This window comes from Podarcis cretensis (assembly GCF_951804945.1).
Source record: "Podarcis cretensis genome assembly, chromosome: 2".
Classification (NCBI taxonomy): domain Eukaryota; kingdom Metazoa; phylum Chordata; class Lepidosauria; order Squamata; family Lacertidae; genus Podarcis; species Podarcis cretensis.
The window spans coordinates 121,939,592-121,958,025 of record NC_137171.1 but is presented as its reverse complement, the minus strand read 5'-3'; the positions used below and the strand labels follow the sequence as shown (position 1 = coordinate 121,958,025).

Here is an 18,434-nt window from a genome sequence, read left to right as displayed (position 1 = left end):
TAAAGCACCCTAAAATGACTTTAAACAGTTGGAATACCCTTCCTGTGAAGAATCTAAGAGGAGCTTCCAGGATGGAAATGGCTAATGGCCCATGTGGTCCAGGCTCCTCATAGATGCCTCAATGGGCAGACCACAAACAGATCAAGAGCAGAACATTGGGACTCTGCCCAGGAGAGATTACCAGCACATTGTGTTCAGAAGCATGCTGCCTCCGTTACTCATTTTGGGGTTGCCATGGACAGAATTACAGCTGGGCAATATCTGGTTTTCAACATCATGATATACCACCAGCTAAACATTGCAATGTATTGATATATCACAATGTCTGAAATAAGGATGGAGTTATGTAGAGGTATCAGCTGGCTTCACGGTTTTTCCTGCATTTTCGGATAGCACACACTCTGGGCAGCTCCCAACAGAATATTAACAACACGATAAAATATCAAACATTAAAAACTTCCCTAAAAGGGCTGCCTTCAGATGTCTCCTCAAAGTCAGATAGTTCTTTATTTCCTTGACATCCGATGGGAGGTGTTCCACAAGGTGGACGCCACCACCGAGAAGGCCCTCTGCCTGGTTCCCTGTAACCTCACTTCTCGGAGGGAGGGAACCACCAGAAGACCCTCAGAGCTGGACCTTGGTGTCAGGGCAGAACGATGGGAGTGGAGATGTTCCTTCAAGTATACTGGGCCAAGGCCATTTATGTCAGAAATACATTGCTAGGTCAAAACTTATGAAATTGATATGATAGGGACTTCAAAATGGTTTTCGGATGGTATATTGCCCAGCCCTAGACAGCACATGTCAGCTACCCAACACCTGGGTTAACAGGAATGTCTTTCAGCGTCTCCAGAAAGTGAATAAATGGATTCATCTCTTGGTAATTTTGTTGTAGCTAGAGGTTCTGAGTTCCATCTTTGGCGTCTCCAGTTAGGGCTGAGATGAAGGTTCCTGCCTGAAACCATGGAGGCCTCTGCCAGTCAGTGGACAACACTGAGCTACATGGCCTCACTCTGTATAAGGCAGCTTCTCCTGTTCCCCCCTTGAAAGCAGGTTTTCCTCTTGCTGAGGAAACTGGCAGCCATTTGGCAGGCCAATGTGTCCCTCAGGCACTCAGATCTTGTGTAGATCCAGCCCCGGACCAGAGCTCCTTTTGGCCTAATCCAGCAGCCTCTTGTGTTCCCATACCCTAGAAAAGGCATCATTCTGCAACCCCCCAGAGACACAAAATTTCAAACTTCAAAGAGTTATGTGCACACATTTTATTTTACAAAACGCCACTATCATGCCATCGTCCTGGACAATCAACAGCAAGAGACCAAAAGTGCCTTAAGATATTTTTACAACATACTCAGAAACACCTAAGACATACGGGACCAAGAGACAGGATTGGGAAAGAAGCCAGACTCCTTATTTAAGCAACTCAAGATGAAATCCTTACCTAGGAGTAAGCCCTATTGAACTCAGTAGGGCTTCTGAGCGGAAGGCTACTTGGAAAAGAGCTTTTTTTGGAGGGGGTTTTCAAAAATGGGAGTTTGGGGACAAGACTTTCAAAGTCACAGCTTAAGTTCTCCTGGGGCAAATACAGATACTCCAAATTGCCTGCTATTTAACAGCTGCATAGTGATTACAAGGGGTGCCACACGGTCCTTTTCGCACCCCACTTCATTGCTCTCCAAAGGGGGGCTCACACCCACTTTTCTGGCTAAGCCAGAGTTTCTGCACTCAGAAAGGATCAGCCAATTAGGTGAGTCTCCTAGTAGCCCCATCATGGCAGGAATTCAGGGCTGAGGCCCAAGGTCCCATTCAGCAGAAGGCACAGAGACCCCCTTCTAAACGCAGTTATGCCACACACATGACCACCTCGAGAGGGGGATCCCAAAAGACCACTCAGCCTGTGCGGAAGTCACTCAGCCTGGCTCCTTTGCACCAGGCGGTAATAGGGGCCCCTCCGGCTCATCAGCTCAGAGTGCGTCCCCTCCTCCACAACCTCCCCACCCTCCAGGACGACGATCCTGTTCACGTTTTCCACCGTCTGCATCCGGTGAGCGATCACCAGCACCGCCCTGGCCTGGCCGCTCATCAGTGACTGCTGGATCTAGGAGAAGCCAGAAACCCCCTCTTAGATTTATTTTATTTATTTATTAGGTTTATATGCCAGCCCTCCTCCAAGCTCAAGGTGACGTATATGGGGCTCTTCCTCACAACCCTGCGAGGTAGCCTAGGCTGAGAGGCAGGGATGGGCTCAAGGTCACCCAGTGAGCTTCAAGGCTGAGTGGAGATTTGAACCCAGGGCCCAGTCTAACACACTAACCACTGGCTGTGTGTGTGTAAGAGAGAGACTGAGAGAGATGTTTGTAAGCATTATATCCCACATGATATAGAACTTTGAGTGCTCTACATTTAATATTATTATTATTATTATTATTATTATTATTATTATTACTACTACTACTACTATTACTATTATTATTATTATTATCATCATCATCATCCTCATCCTGCCCATGTTAGGTAGCCTAGCATTTGGGTGTCAGAATAGAATGCAGTCCAGGATACATACTAACCATCATAATCATAATAATTTATACCCTGCCCATCCAGCTGGGTTTTCTCAGCCACTCTGGGCTGCTCCCAACAGAATATTAAAAACACAATAAAACACCAAACATTAAAAAGTTCCCTGTTAATATAATTTTCTCATGCTAAGGTTGGCCAAACTGTGGGGGAATAATGGAAAAAACTGAAAAGGCAAGTTGGTCTGGTTCCCAGTGAGCATTTTACTAAAAGCTGCTTGGCACTGGAAAATGCAAGTCCGCTTATTAATATTATAAATAACAATAATATAAAACCGCCGCACCCACTCATGGCTAATGCTTCTCATGTCAACCAAGTCCCACAATTCCTCCCCCCCCCCCGACACTCACGGCAGCTTCGCTCTCCACATCCAAAGCACTTGTGGCCTCATCCAGCACCAAGACCTTGGGGTTCCGGATCAGGGCGCGGGCGATGGCCAGGCGCTGCTTCTGCCCTGCGGACAGCTGGCCTCCCTTCTCCCCGACATCTGCAGGAAGGCAAGAACGAGAGAGAAGGGGTGGGAAGAGGGGAAAAGAAAGCCTGGTTGCCAGAGGAGTGGGAGTGGTGGCAGGGGTGCAAAAGGTGAGTCGCAGGTAAAGGAGGGTCCCGAACTCCTGGGTTCATTTGATGGGATGGAGTGAGCCGTTGGGTGGAGGGTTGGGCACAGTGACAAGAGGAGCTGAGGCTCAGAGTCTGGAATTCTCACTCGTCACAAGGGACTGGAGCCCCACCAATTTTCCTGGAGGAATTCAGTGGGCCACAGAAATTCATGTTATCTCAGAGAGGGTAAGAATCAGGCCAGAAGAGACAAAAGAAGACGGGAGGAAAGAAGTTTCACCCACCTGCGGCGAACCCTCCTTCCAGCTCATTGATGAAGCCTAAGGCATTGGCTTCTCTTGCCGCAGCCACCACCTTTTCTTGGCTGCAATCCTGCACCCCATAGGCGATATTGTCCCATATGGACCCAGAGAAGAGGACCGGCTCCTGTCCCACCAGCGCCACCTGCAGGCAGAATGAAGTGTGACGGCTAGAGAGAAATTCGATTCATTTTGCATTTAAAGCACACTCCACCATATTTGCGGGACGCAGGTGGCGCTGTGTGTTAAAGCCTCAGCGCCTAGGACTTGCCGATCGAAAGGTCGGCGGTTCGAATCCCTGCGGCGGGGTGCGCTCCCGCTGCTCGGTCCCAGCGCCTGCCAACCTAGCAGTTCGAAAGCACCTCCGGGTGCAAGTAGATAAATAGGGACCGCTTACCAGCGGGAAGGTAAACGGCGTTTCCGTGTGCGGCTCTGGCTCGCCAGAGCAGCGATGTCACGCTGGCCACGTGACCCGGAAGTGTCTCCGGACAGCGCTGGCCCCTGGCCTCTTAAGTGAGATGGGCGCACAACCCCAGAGTCTGTCAAGACTGGCCCGTACGGGCAGGGGTACCTTTACCTTTTTACCACCATATTTGCACCTTCTCAAATAATATAAGAACCGAAACACAGGCGAACCTTCAACATTAACAATTCTCTGAATTTTGCAACCCTGTTTCCCAACTCGAAGCATTACAAAAATGTGCATAAGAAATGAAGATTTTAGTGAAAACAGCCTACAAAAATGCTTTTTCATTGGGAGAAATTGCTTGCAAAAATGTGTGCATTAGTCAAATCTGCAGACAATAGCATGTTCATTAGGAGAGATTTGCACTGAAATATTGAAAAATTTTCATGCAGATTTTTAAAAGCAAAAGCCACAAATTGCTGCATTACTGTACAGAACTAAATTAAAGTTGGAAAGATGAGAAACTGAGTGAACAGGAAGGGGCAGGTCCTTGCATCCTTTCAAATATCTGAAGGAGGCTCTCGTATCCCCTCTGAACCATCCCTTCTCAAGGCTCAACAGCCACAATTATTCCTTGCAAGCATCTCCTTATGGGAACTCATCTCTGGTCACCCTCCCCTGGAAAAAAACCACAGTTTACAGCTTAAGTTTATTCTGTAAACCGCCCGAGGGTATACGGTGGAATATAAATTCAATAAATAAAATGAATAATGAATAATAAATAATGAAGGGGAAACAGGAGTTTGATGTCAGCCACCCTTTGTGGCCCCCCTGGCTCACCTTGCTGTGCAGGTACTTGTGCTCATAATCCCGGATCGGGACCCCGTCCAGCAGGATCTCCCCAGACTGGGGCTCATAGAACCGCTCCAGCAGTGCCACGCAGGTGCTCTTCCCACTGCCGTTGAGACCCACCAGCGCCACCACCTCCCTGGGACGGAGCTCAAAGGAGACGTTCTGCACAGGAGGAGCGAGGAAAGGAGAAAAAACCAGGGCTGTGATTCACCTATGGAACTCACAGCCACCAGACAGCTATAAACCTAGATGGGGTTTGAAAGACCGTTCTACGATTCCCAGCGTGGTTTCAACAAGCCACCTCTCTCCACAGGGAACTCTGGGAAATGTAGCTCCCTGAGGGGAATAAGGGGTCTCTCAACCACCCTCAGAACCCTTAGCAAACTACAGTTCCCAGGATGCTTTGGGGTAAGCCAGGACTGTTTAAAGTGGCATGATGCTGCTTTGAACCTTTGGCCCAAATGGGGTTTAAGGAGGGCTGGCCCACCGCATTGGGCGGTCGGTCTATGGGGTCCCCATTCTCACTTAAAGAGACAGGCCTCCCCATAAGGCCGTGAAGTCCAGAATCTCAAACTGCCTCCCAGCACCACTGAGCCAAGATTCTCTGCTCCAACATCCTCAGGGGACCGGACTCTTGGCCATGTACCTTTAAGACCTGAAGATCAGGGCGGGAAGGATAGCAGAAGGAGACGTTCCTGAAGGAGACGTGACCTCGGAGGAAGTCCGGGGCCAGCGTCCCCTCAGTGCGAACGGACGGTTCCCGGTGCAGGTAGTCAAACACTTTTTCTGCAGCTCCCACATTGCTGAGCGCATCTCCGTATATGTACATCAGGGTCTGTGAGGGGTGAAAGAAGAGCAAGACGAGGAGCTTTGTCAATATGCTAAACTTATTTCACAATCCCACAATTAGGGGAGCATTCGCTTTATCCTTCTCTTAAATCCAGGGAGTGTCTCCTCTGCAGAGGGAAAAATGGATTTATTTATTTTTGGTGATGATATGGACTCTTTAAGAGGCAGAAAATAATTGTCCAAGTTACTCTGCTTGAGAATTAAAGACCGCGAATCTCTATCCATATCGGGACATCTGGGTCTTTTTGCTCTTCTCATTTCTGGAATTCAGCATGTATCAGCCAAGGTGTATGTCTTGGATCAATTGGTGGAGTCCCAAATCCACAATCTCATCCAGTCCAGATTTATCTACAGCTACTTTGTGGACGCAGGTGGCGCTGTGGGTTAAAGCCTCAGCGCCTAGGACTTGCCGATCGAAAGGTCGGCGGTTCGAATCCCTGTGGCGGGGTGCGCTCCCGCTGCTCGGTCCCAGCGCCTGCCAACCTAGCAGTTCGAAAGCACCTCCGGGTGCAAGTAGATAAATAGGGACCGCTTACCAGCGGGAAGGTAAACGGCGTTTCCGTGTGCGGCTCTGGCTCGCCAGAGCAGCGATGTCACGCTGGCCACGTGACCCGGAAGTGTCTCCGGACAGCGCTGGCCCCTGGCCTCTTAAGTGAGATGGGCGCACAACCCCAGAGTCTGTCAAGACTGGCCCGTACGGGCAGGGGTACCTTTACCTTTACCTTTACTTTGTGGACAGGGAGGTAATAGAGAGGAGGGTAAAAAGATAAAAACCAAACGGGACGTTCTTTCAACGTAGTCTCTTCAGCAACAGCAATTTCCCCTCTCTTTCAGTTTGTTTAAAACATAGGGGGGGTCAAAGGAATTAAAAAGGATTTAAAGAGATTCAGAGGTTTTGAAGGTTAAAAGTCCTTAAAATAAGTTTTAAAATCAGTTTTCAAAATGTGGAGATATAGCCAACAGGAAATCAGGGTGAGGAATGCAAGGCTTTGTTAAAATTTACAACGCTGGCTTCACGAAGTTCTACGGTGCAAATTCCTGGGGTTGCCAGAACACATAAAACAACCTTGCCTTCGAAAAGAGGAATTTTAAAAAGAAAAAAAGAGGGGAGAGAAGCCAGCAAAGCAAAGCCCTGTCGTATAATTAAAAGGGAATATGCAGAGCTCTAGGACGCAGGTGGCGCTGTGGGTTAAAGCCTCAGCGCCTAGGGCTTGCCGATCGAAAGGTCGGCGGTTCGAATCCCTGCGGCGGGGTGCGCTCCCGCTGCTCGGTCCCAGCGCCTGCCAACCTAGCAGTTCGAAAGCACCTCCGGGTGCAAGTAGATAAATAGGGACCGCTTACCAGCGGGAAGGTAAACGGCGTTTCCGTGTGCGGCTCTGGCTCGCCAGAGCAGCGATGTCACGCTGGCCACGTGACCTGGAAGTGTCTCCGGACAGCGCTGGCCCCTGGCCTCTTAAGTGAGATGGGCGCACAACCCCAGAGTCTGTCAGGACTGGCCCGTACGGGCAGGGGTACCTTTACCTTTTATGCAGAGCTCTGATAAGGTTTACGGACACTCTCAAGGTAAATTTCAAAAAATGAAGTATAAACACCGACAAATGGGAAACACTGGCCTGTGAATGCGCCAATTGGAGAACAGCCTTTACCAAAGGTGTCATGGATTTTGAAGATGCTCAAACTCAGGACGAAAGGGAGAAACTAGCTAAGAGGGAGCCATGTTTGGCAAACCCTCACCGTGATCAGCTCCCGCCCAGAAACCTACGAACTCACTGTTAAGACCATGTTTATCTTACTCGGCTGTGAGGGATCACCAGCGAAGAAGACCTCGGCACCATCTTGGCCCTGGCCCTTCAAGGCCAAAATGGGAGTTGCCGGCAGCTCAAGACATTTTGCCACCTGAGGCAGCAAACCTACAGAGCTGCCACTGGTTAATGCTGAACCCAATGGACCAGTGGTCTGACTCAATATAAGGCAGTTCCTTGAAGGATGTAGAAGCAGCAGATGGACACAGTATGTGGAGAACGAAGGGAAGGGCAGGAGTGTCACACCCAGTTAAAAAGCTGAAAGCGTGACTCCAGTTGCGGAATAGCCGGAACGCCATTCAAGGCTGGAATGCCAGCACTGTTGCAGCCCCCCGTTGCGGATTTTCACCCACCTGTATGTAGTCCCCGAAGTCCATCTGGTAGAGGATGAAGGAGAACAGGTTCCCTTGGGTCATGAGGCCAGAACGGATCTGCTGGTACCCAGAGTGAAGCATGATCAGTTTCAGACCCAGCTGTAGGAGCTAGAGAGAGAAATTCGGGGGAAGATCTTGAGGACCGGCAGCCACCCTCGTAGCCACGTTTGACGGCTTGGCTGTTCTGCTCACCCATTTCCCCTCCAAGGATGAAATTCAATTTAGTTGGTGTCTGAATCTATCAAATCTGCACTTTCCCAAAACGAGACAAAAAACCTAAAGACAGGCAGACTTTGAAATTTACACTTCTCCAAATTTGGCAATGCACTGCACTGTGTATTAGGAGGAAAGACTTGCAGAAATGTGTCCATTACAGTGGTACCGTTCCGGAGCCCCGTTCGCATCCTGAAGCGAATGTAAGACGCGACTGCGCATCTGCTCGTGCTCGCCGCTTCCGTGCATGTGTGTGACGTCATTCTGAGCGTCTGCGCATGCGCAAGTGGCGAAACCTGGAAGTAACATGCTCCGTTACTTCCGGGTCGCCGCAGGGCACAACCTGAAAATATTCATCCCGAAGCTACTTCAACCCGAGGTATGACTGTACTTGAAACTGCTTATGTTTATTAGAAGAAAGCCACTCTGAAACGCTGAGGAATTCTCATATGTGTTTCTAAAAAAGAAAACTCACAAATCGCTGCAGAAATGTGAAGAACAGAGTTTAAGATTGCAAAAAGAGAGAAACCAGGAGAATGGACGTTGACAGATTTTTCCCTCCCTCCCAGGTTCTCCAAGAGTCAAAGATGCACCCAATTTAAATCAGAATTAAATAGGCCTGTATCCTATTCACGACTCAGAGTTTAAGGCCCAAATCCTGAAACGTTCTGTGATTGGATATCATGTATCGAATCCGAACACAGGAGCTCAGAATCCTTATCCAGACCCAAGCTCAGGCAAACACAGACCACTGAATACATAACACCACCAACGCTCGATATTCCCACGTGAACAGTGACCTTGAAAAAGCTGCCTGGGATGCCAAGCTGATTGGACAATGGAAGAACGAAAGAAAGGGGTGCCGTTTCCAGAAAGCTCTCCTGCCACTGCTCTCCTTGGGAGAATGCTTGTCCCCTTTCTGACCCCCCCAAGCCTCTCCCCTACACAAGACCCCAAGGACTCACCCGTCTGAGGAGCAAGTAGACGGCCCTCTCCCAATCTCTCCGGTCCTTCAGCCGGTGGGTCTCGGCCAAGGCCGCATCGTAGCGCTCAGACTCCTCCTCCTCGGTGGCGAAACTGCGCACCGTCTCCACGGAGGAGACCGTCTCCCGCACCACCTCCCCAGAACGTGCCAGGGAGTCCTGGATCGCCTGCAGAAGAACCTGCAGAAAGCAAAAGAAATGGCAAAGGGGAGAGTTTAGGAGTCTGCGCTAAATGCCAGAGGGGGGCAGACCACTGGGTCTGGCTGCAAGATCCAATTGCTTCAGGCTACGAGCGCACCATTCCTTTAAAGAATGTTCAAAGCCCATTTCCCCCCTCCCAAATGAACATTGGGAACTGTAGTTTATCCCTCACCCCTAACAAACTACACTTCCCAGGATCCCTTTAGGGGTGTGTGCTTTAGCTTACTTTAACATGTTTTAATATTATATTTTAATCTTGTTTTTAAGTTGTATTCATTCAACTTGTTTTTATTATTGGTTGTTAGCCGCCCTGAGCCCGGCCTTGGCTGGGGAGGGCGGGGTATAAATAAAATTTATTATTATTATTATTATTAACATGACTGATTGACAGCAGGGTTCAACAGACTACAGCTCCCAGCATCCCTGACCATTGGCCCTGCTGGTTGGGGCTGATGGGAGTTGTAGTCCAACAGTCTCTAGAAGGCACCAAGCTCCTTATCTCTGGTCCACAACATTACCAAATCCAAAGAGACCAGCAAATCGACCATAACTCCATTCCATTCCGTTTATTTTAAACTATTTATATACTCCCTGTCATGTAAAAAAACCATCCAGGCAGCAGAGAAAAATAAAAACCAAGCAGCAGTGTAAATATGCAATATGCTAAAAACAGACCAATGTCACAAAAGTTTAAAAATCACAACAGCTGGCCTCACAAGCAGAGTCAAACACAAAGGCTCCTTGGGGAAAATCACTTCTCTTTTTTAAACAATAATTGTTATTAGTTTTCAGTTACAATAATCCAGTGGTAGCCTCATTATAACACTGCCAAGTTATTATACAAGTACTAATCCCAATCATTCAGGCGCCAAATTATATGATTTGGGTGGCCTCCCATGTGCTAGAACTGATGGGTTTGATGATATGCTTTGTTTCTGCTTTCCAAAATCTCATCCATCTAAATTACACTCTAGTCAAAATAACAATCCCTTATTCAACAACTGCAATATTAACGACATCCACTCGTCTTGACACATTAAATGATTTATAAACCCATAGGTGAAGCATTCAAACTATATCTATATCTATATCTTCCTCCTGTGTGTGTCAGTTATTCCGTCCATGGTATCCCTTCCTGTCCTTGTAAAATGTTAAGTCTATCTATTCCGTAGACTGGTGACTGGGAGCGGCTGCTGAGACCATACAACACCGGTCCTGAAAGACCTACACTGGCTCCCAGTACGTTTCCGAGCACAATTCAAAGTGTTGGTGCTGAGCTTTAAAGCCCTCAACGGCCTCGGCCCAGTATACCTGAAGGAGCGTCTCCACCCCCATCGTTCAGCCCAGACACTGAGGTCCAGCGCCGAGGGCCTTCTGGCGGTTCCCTCACTGCGAGGTTACAGGAAACCAGGCCTTTTTGGTGGTGGCACCCGCCCTGTGGAACACCCTCCCATCGGATGTCAAAGAGAAAAACAAATACCAGACTTTTAGTAGACATCTGAAGGCAGCCCTGTTTAGGGGAGCTTTGGTGTTCTGTTGGAAGCTGCCCAGAGTGGCTGGGGAAACCCAGCCAGATGGGCGGGCTACAGTGGTACCTCAGGTTAAGTACTTAATTCGTTCCGGAGGTCCGTACTTAACCTGAAACTGTTCTTAACCTGAAGCACCACTTTAGCGTCTCCACCCCCCATTAGCTAATGGGACCTCCTGCTGCTGCTGTGCCGCCAGAGCACGATTTCTGTTCTCATCCTGAAGCAAAGTTCTAAACCTGAAGCACTATTTCTGGGTTAGCGGAGTCTGTAACCTGAAGCGTATGTAACCTGAAGCGTATGTAACCTGAGGTACCACTGTATAAATAAATAACAACAACAACTATTATTATTATTATTATTCCCACTTCTCACATCCACACCATATATTTATAAAGCACCCTTACAGCAGTCATGGCTTCCCCCAAAGAATTCTGGGAATTGTAGCTTGTTAAGGGTGCTGGGAGCTGTAGTTCTGCGAGTGGCCTCCTAATGACTCTCATTGCACTTAGCAAACTATAGTTCCCAGGATTCTTTGGGGGAAGCCTTGACTGTTTAAATGTGTGGCATTGGTGTTACCCCTCTGATGGGACCCTGCCTCTCGTCCGGAGGGAGGGGCTATCTCTCAAAGGTTTGGAAAACAGGGAACAGCAATCCCTGGCAAGAAGCTCCCCTTTCGTTTCTTGAACTCGCAGCTCCCAGTCTCCCCCCGCCTGCTCCCAAGGGCTCCCTCACCTTGTAGCGGGCATCGTAGACCTTCTGGGCCGCCAGCATGACTGGCACCTCAACGAGGGTGAGCAACGTCAGGCGCCACGAGAGGCCAAGCATGAAGGCGCAGAGCCCACAGACCTTGATCAGGCTGCGGAGGAAGATGTTGGCGTTGAGAGGCACCCAGCGGCTCATCATGGTGGTATCTCTGGAGAGGCGGGAGGTCAGGTCTCCTGTGGGGCAAAAGGAGAGGCCGCTCAGAGCCGGGAGACCGGAGGGATCAAAAGCGCATTCTAAAAATTCTACAAATATCTCAATACAAAAATAATAATAAAATTTCACTGATTGACTTCCTTCGCTTACACTGCACTTCCTATATACCGTATTTTTTGCACCATAACACTCACTTTTTTCCTCCTAGAAAATAAGGGGAAATGTCTGTGCGTGTTATGGAGGAAATGCCTACGGGTGGCATGCCTACGGATTTTCCTCCTCTAAAAACTACGTGCGTGTTATGGTCAGGTGCGTGTTATAGAGCGAAAAATACGGTACATTTTAAGCAAGACTGTAGAATAAACCTGGAAGAAGTTCTTCCAACTTTTCTTCTTCTTCTTTTCTCTTTATTTTTTCTTCCTCTTCGTTCTTTTCTTTTTCTCTTTTGTTCTTTTCTTCATATATACATGCTTAATTGATATATGTATGTATGTATGTATGTATGTATGTATGTATGTATGCATTTGCAATATTTTGCTTATAAAGGTAAAGGGATCCCTGACCATTAGGTCCAGTTGTGACCGACTCTGGGGTTGCGGCGCTCATCTCACTTTATTGGCTGAGGGAGCTGGCGTACAGCTTCCGAGTCATGTGGCCAGCATGACTAAGCCACTTCTGGCGAACCAGAGCAGCGCACGGAAACGGCGTTTACCTTTCCGCCAGAGCGGTACCTATTTATCTACTTGCACTTTGACGTGCTTTCGAACTGCTAGGTTGGCAGGAGCAGGGACTAAGCAACAGGAGCTCACCCCATGGGGATTCAAACTGCCAACCTTCTGATTGGCAAGTCCTAGGCTCTGTGGTTTAACCACAGCGCCACCCGTGTCCCCTTTTGCTTATAGTTTGCTTATATTTTGTAACAATAATGTTAAATAAATTAAAAATTTTAAAAAGTGAATTCTAATTACAATTTTTAAAAAATAAATAAAAAAGGTCTGCCCGAGGCAAGACGGATAACAGCAACAACTGGGGGAAAGAAAAACAGAACATCTTGCAAAGACAGGAAGAAACACCTATTTCTCTCTATTGCTGATTGTTGTGACTATTGCTTTCTGTGCATGAAAAAGTGAAAAGAAAAACACTTTTAAAAGAAAAGGACGGAAAGGAGAAATAGTTGGTGGATTAGCAGATGGAGGGATGGAGAGACAGACCGATGGATGCATAAAGTCCTTTGATGAACAGATGAAGGAAAGAAGACGCTCTTGATGAACTAGAACTCCCATCATCCCTGCCCACTGGGTATGCTGGCTGGGGCTGATGGGATTTGGGGTCCCATAATATCCGGAGGGAACCAGGATATTCCTTACCTCTGAACTCGGCAGCAAAAACAAACATGAAAAGCGCTTGAGTGCCGGAGCAGGATCTTGGGAGACCCAAGTTCAAATCCTGGAAAGCCTCACATCTTGACGTTCCTCATGGAGCCTCAGTTATGCAACCCATAAAATGGGAATATTTAAGGCCCAGTCATAACAGGGGTGTTGCAAGTAGGAACCACCACAAGCGCTCTGTACGCACACTAGAGGACACAAAGGGAGCTGGACTGAAAGGCCGGTCTGGGTTTGGAGCTAGGGGGCTCTCACCTGTTTTCACCTCCTGGAAGAACGCCAGGTCTTGCCGGACGAGAGAAGAGAAGAGGCGGCTTCGGATCCGGATGATGGCCCGGGAGATGGACATCATGAAGAGTCCCCCGCGCGTGCCGGCAGACAGTGAGCTGGAACAGAAATGGAGACTGCTCTACAAAAGGAAACCGTGAATGTCTGAGTCCCACTCTGGAGGGTAGGAATCGAAATGGCAAAATTGGAGCTTCGCCCCCCCCCCCAAAGATGTGATCACCTTTTTGAGTCACATTCTGGAAACGTGGGGGCTTTCCTTTGCAGTAGAAAGCAGTTCTCCAAGCACCCCCTTTCCCCCCCGAACTGCTTTCTGAATTCAATTTAATTCCAAAGAAATAATTTAACTCCCCAGATTATGAGAAAATTGCACACACCCCAGCCGAGCCGAGCCAGGGCTCCTTTGTTTTTTGGGCAGGGGGTGTTGTCAGGAAGAAACCCACCTTCCGAGCGACACCAGGCACATGAAGAAGATGGCGGACGAGAAGGCATCCGAGTCGTACTTCTTGCCCAAGATGTCAATCAAGCGTCCCGTGTAGTAAGGGATGAAGGTTTCACCTGCAGAGAGTTTGTGCTTTGAAGATAGGGAGGGGGGACTCTTTGGAAACAGGAAGAGCCCATTCACCCCGTTGACACCTCCCTGCACAGACAGGCAGAGCTTCTCCAAGATTTCAGGTGGAGGGCATGGCTCCATCTGAAATTGAGCTTGGAACCTTCTAATGTTAAACTATGGTCTTTTATTTCCTTTTTACCCATTAATTTTTATTCGTCTTCAAATTTATAACACATCAAAACCAAAGTAAACTTAATTTAATACACACCACCCCCAAAATGGATTCCCCACACTCTCAGATATATTCTATTCCTTCACCTTTTACATGCTACTTATTTTACAGATTTATCTCTAATTTAAGGGACGTGGGTGGCACTGTGGTCTAAACCACGAAGCCTATGGCTTGCCGATCAGAAGGTCGGCGGTTTGAATCCCTGCAACGGGGTGAACTCCCATTGTTCAGTCCCTGCAGTTCGAAAGCATGTCAAAGTGCAAGTAGATAAATAGGTACCGCTCTGGCGGGAAGGTAAACGGCGTTTTTGTGCGCTGCTCTGGTTCGCCAGAAGCGGCTTCGTCATGCTGGCCACATGACCCGGAAGCTGTACGCCGGCTCCCTCGGCCAGTAAAGCGAGATAAGCGCCGCAACCCCAGAGTCGGTCACAACTGGATCTAATGGTCAGGGGTACCTTTACCTAACTCCAATTTAGAGTTCCCATATTGCAGAGAGGTGTTCAGCTTTTTTTTAGTTTTACACAAAAAACTATTTATAAGGAACTTTGCCAAAATCTACACTTCCTGCATGGGTTGCCATACATCCACATTTTCCCGGGCATTCCAACGATTTCCACTCTGGCCAAATCCTGGCTGTGTCCAGGAAATTCCTAACATATGGCAGCCCTAATCTAATTAACATTCGGCTTTGCAAGACGAAAAAACCGCTAGACAAAGAGACTCATGGAACAGATTAATTTCGTCTTGCGAGGCACCACTGTATGTATCTCTCTCACTTCCCACTTCTCTCTCACACACGCATGCAAACCAACCCTACTCACAAAGCACAGCCGTGGTAAGGAAGAAAAACGCCCCTGCGAGGTAGGACACATCTGGGTGGAAGAGCTTCACCAGCTTCCAGAGGGTGGCCTTGTCTTCTCCTCCCTTGTTCTCCTCCTCCTCCCTTTGCCCCAGGACGTCCCAGATGAAGTGGGCCAGAACCACTGCCCCATAGCCCAGCAGGAGCCAGGACCGAGGGGCTGACGACAGCAGGAACGGAGGGTCTCCAAAGCAGCGCCCCACGGCGAGATAGAGGGGCTGCAGCAGGCTCACAGCAGCCAGGCCTGCGAGGGGCATCTGGGAGGGCCAGGCCAGGGAGAGGAGCCCCCGGGCCCCACAGAGAACCAGCAGGCGCAGAGCCGCCTCCAGCCAGGCCGCAGGGACCCCCAGGGAGGCCAAGGCGGAGCGCTGGAGATCTAGCAAGGGGAGGAGGACCAAGTCGCACAGGATGAGAGGGACGGCCAGCTTCAAGGGGGCAGGCAGCATCATGGCGGCCGAGTCTGGGGAGAGAAGGAATGGCCAGGTGTAATTAACAGTCTGAAGTGTGAGAGAGAGTTTGTGCAGGGAGAATCTCAGCAGCTTAACCCACACTTTACTGCCACCGCGAGTGCTGGAAGGGAGACCTGCTCCCTGCTGCAAGGCCCATTCCACCTGGCCTAGGGGGTGGAGCCCAGACTCACCTTGAACAGCCAAAAGAGGCTCCTGGGAGGCCACTGGGACATTGCTGGGTTGGGGCAACTGGCTAAAATGTTTAAAACATTTTCCTCTGTTTTGTTTTTGTCGGGTTGGTGTTGGTCAAATGTTTACTTGGGGTGCACGAAATTCACAGTCCTGTGCACAAGCATATATACCCCTTTCCAGTTCCCTCCTCCTTTCCCCCTCCCTCAGGAGTCCTCTGAGCATGAACAGAAAGCTGTCTTGGGACTCTTGGCACCCTTCCCAGGAAAGGGGCTTCAGAGTGTTCAGATATGTTTCAATCTCTTGTTCTGGCATGGTTCCCAGACAGAAAGCAAGTTGCAATGTGGTTCTTTAGCAAGGCCAGAGAAACAATGGACTGTGTTCCCTACCTTTGTTGCAATCTTTTTAGTTACAGCAAGCGGAATGTTTCTGATGCTTAGCTGATGCCTTTTAGCTGCTGAGAAAAATGATTCTGAAAAGCTCTGAGAAGCTTTGAGCCTGCTTTGGTGGGGGGGGGGTGACTTCGGGCCTAGGTGAGGTCACCTGTCCTCACCTCCCTTCAGGGGTTGGTGATTATTTTGAGTAGAACTGTAAACTGTTTATTCTTGTTCTTGTTGTTGTTATTGATTGATTGATTGATTGGTTGGTTGGTTTGTTGCTTGTATAGGATTTTTTTTTTATGTTTGAAGTTTTGTTGTGTTTTTATATATGTTGTAAGCTGCCCAGAGTGGCTTGGGAAACCCAACCAGATGGGCGGGATATAAATTTAACACCAATAATAATAGTAATAATAATAATAATAATAATAATAATAATACAGTTGTACAACAACAGCACCAATAATAATAATACAGTTCACAATAATACAGATCACAAATGCCTTGGCAGTCGAATGTTTTGGCTCCCAAACGCTGCAAACCCGGAAGTGAGTATTTTGGTTGCAAATGTTCTTTGGAACCTGAACGTCCAGCGAGGCTTCCAATTGGCTGCAGGAAGCTCCTGCAGCCAATCAGAAGCTGCACCTTGGTTGTGGAACAGTTGAACGGACTTCCAGAACAGATTCCATTTGAGTTCCGACGTACGGAACGTAATAAGATGTCCTCCCATCCAATGTCAAGGAAATAAACAACTATCTGACTTTTAGAAGACATCTGAAGGCAGCCCTGTTTAGGGAAGTTTTTAATGTTTGATGTTTTATCTTGTTTTTAATATTGTGTTGGGAGCCGCCCAGAGTGGCTGGGGAGAGCCGGCCAGATGGGCGGGGTATAAATAATAAATTATCATCACCATCACCACCATCATCAAAGCTGAATTCGACCTCCCCATGCAACACTCCCCCCAAAGGTGGCAGGACTACAACACCCATCAGTGCCAGCCAACATGGACAATGGCTGAGGATGATGGGAACTGTAGTCCAGGGTACCAGGTTGAGGTTCCTCATCCCTGGCCTAAAGGGACGCCAGGACAAATCCCACCCTCCAGATGCTTTCTGTCAGTCTCAGTTCCCCATCTGTAAAATGGGCATGGCAGTGACCTCGCCCGCAAGTAGCACAATCCCATCTATTCTTACCCAGAAACAACTCCCAGTGTGTTCAATGGAGCCTACTGGGGCCTTGGTGGGTTCTCATGAGAGCAGCTACTGGATAGCTCAGTCGGTAGAGAATGAGACTCTTAATCTCAGGGTTGTGGGTTCGAGTCCCACGTTGGACAAAAGATTCCTGCATTGCAAGGGCCTGGACTAGGTGACCCTCATGCTTCCTTCCAGCCCTATGATCCTATGACTGTTGAGCACTTTGCAAAATAAAAATTGCATTGTGCTTAAGAAGGAGCCAGACGTAAGCTACCCTATGGCACTTAAAGAGCAATCCTAACATCTATGGGCTACTTTTAAAATGAGACTGCATTTTAAACTGCATTTTAACCTGTATTTTAGATTGGTTTTTTTCTTTTCCTATTATGTTTTTACTGTAATTTTACTGGTGTTAGCCGCCCTGAGCCCGGCTCTGGCCAGGGAGGGCGGGATATAAATAAATTTTATTATTTATTATTATTATTATTTAAAACAGCACGAACTTCACAGAACTTCAGTTCCCTGGGAAAAGGGGTTGATTGTTAAACTCCTCTGGGAACCGAAGTCTCCTAACAACTTTCTGCAGCCTGAAACTACAGTTCCCAGAAGGCTTTGGGAGAGGGCATGACTGTTTAAGGCAATAGAATACAGTACAGTACAGCTTAAATGAATAGTGCACATGAGGCCCGTTACTCAGAAGTAAGTCCCTACTGAAATCAAGGGGGCTTACTCTCCAATAGAGACCTACCTCTGAGTTTGACTGCCCAAGACTGCGCAGAAAGTGATAAAAACCTTTCAAGACCCAGAAGAAGCCACTTTTCTAACTTGGAGGGGCTTTTTCTAGTTTGGGGCATTTTGCTCCGAAGAGACTGGCGGGGCTGCACTTTCTGGAACCGGGTTCTTTCTTGTCACAGTTTTTATTTTCATCTCGGATCAGAAAATAAAACTGAAACGGGATGGTTTTAAAAGGTGGGGGAATATTTATTGTGGGGCGAATTTTTATTGTGTGTTTGTGTGTGCCCCAGCCCTCCTAAAATGCAGATCCGATCTCAGGGACTACAAATTATTTTACATTAAGTAAACCCCGCCCCCCCAAAGAAGAAATCAAACATTGCGCGAGAGCCTCTTTTGCAGCATCTCCCCGATTTGCATTGGAAAAACCCCGCACTTGATGCACCACCCCCAGCCCCCCCCCTGATGCCCTTATCCTGGGTCTCCCACCCCACAGCCCCCTGGCCTTCCTCTCCCCTGCCCGCCTTACCTGCCCTCCGGTCTCCCAGGGAGGAACTCAGCTCTTCTGCGCTCGCGGGGGCTCGAACCCGCGCCCACTTTCGCTTTCGAAAGGGGAAATC

General features: G+C 48.4%; 1 protein-coding gene across 3 annotated transcripts; it reads right to left on the bottom strand.

The window, feature by feature from the left end:
• Positions 1-1,232: 1,232 nt before the first annotated feature.
• On the bottom strand, positions 1,233-18,434 carry TAP2 (transporter 2, ATP binding cassette subfamily B member). 3 transcript variants are annotated; one of them, XM_079962220.1, is made up of 12 exons: positions 18,344-18,434; positions 14,837-15,334; positions 13,675-13,789; positions 13,202-13,332; positions 11,376-11,581; positions 8,896-9,093; positions 7,697-7,825; positions 5,339-5,527; positions 4,681-4,854; positions 3,420-3,579; positions 2,928-3,064; positions 1,233-2,098 (listed from the first exon to the last, which is right to left on the bottom strand). In XM_079962220.1, exons 2-12 carry the CDS (start codon positions 15,321-15,323, stop codon positions 1,907-1,909), a joined length of 2,118 nt encoding a protein of 705 aa, XP_079818346.1. In that variant the 5' UTR covers positions 15,324-15,334; positions 18,344-18,434; the 3' UTR covers positions 1,233-1,906. The 3 variants fall into 3 exon arrangements, with proteins under 3 accessions (XP_079818346.1, XP_079818347.1, XP_079818348.1); XM_079962221.1 differs by lacking the exon at positions 18,344-18,434 and adding an exon at positions 15,515-15,560; XM_079962222.1 differs by lacking the exon at positions 18,344-18,434 and having other exon boundaries at positions 1,234-2,098; positions 13,675-13,805; positions 14,837-14,964.

Coding starts and splice junctions, on each gene's coding strand:
- TAP2 (XM_079962220.1), bottom strand. CDS start 15,323: ATGATGCTGCCTGCCCCCTTGAAGCTGGCCGTCCCTCTCATCCTGTGC. Junction 5,528..7,696: donor ACTTCGGGGACTACATACAG/GTGGGTGAAAAT, acceptor CACCCCTCACAG/ACCCTGATGTACATATACGG. Junction 2,099..2,927: donor ATGTGGAGAGCGAAGCTGCC/GTGAGTGTCGGG, acceptor GGCTTCTCCTAG/ATCCAGCAGTCACTGATGAG.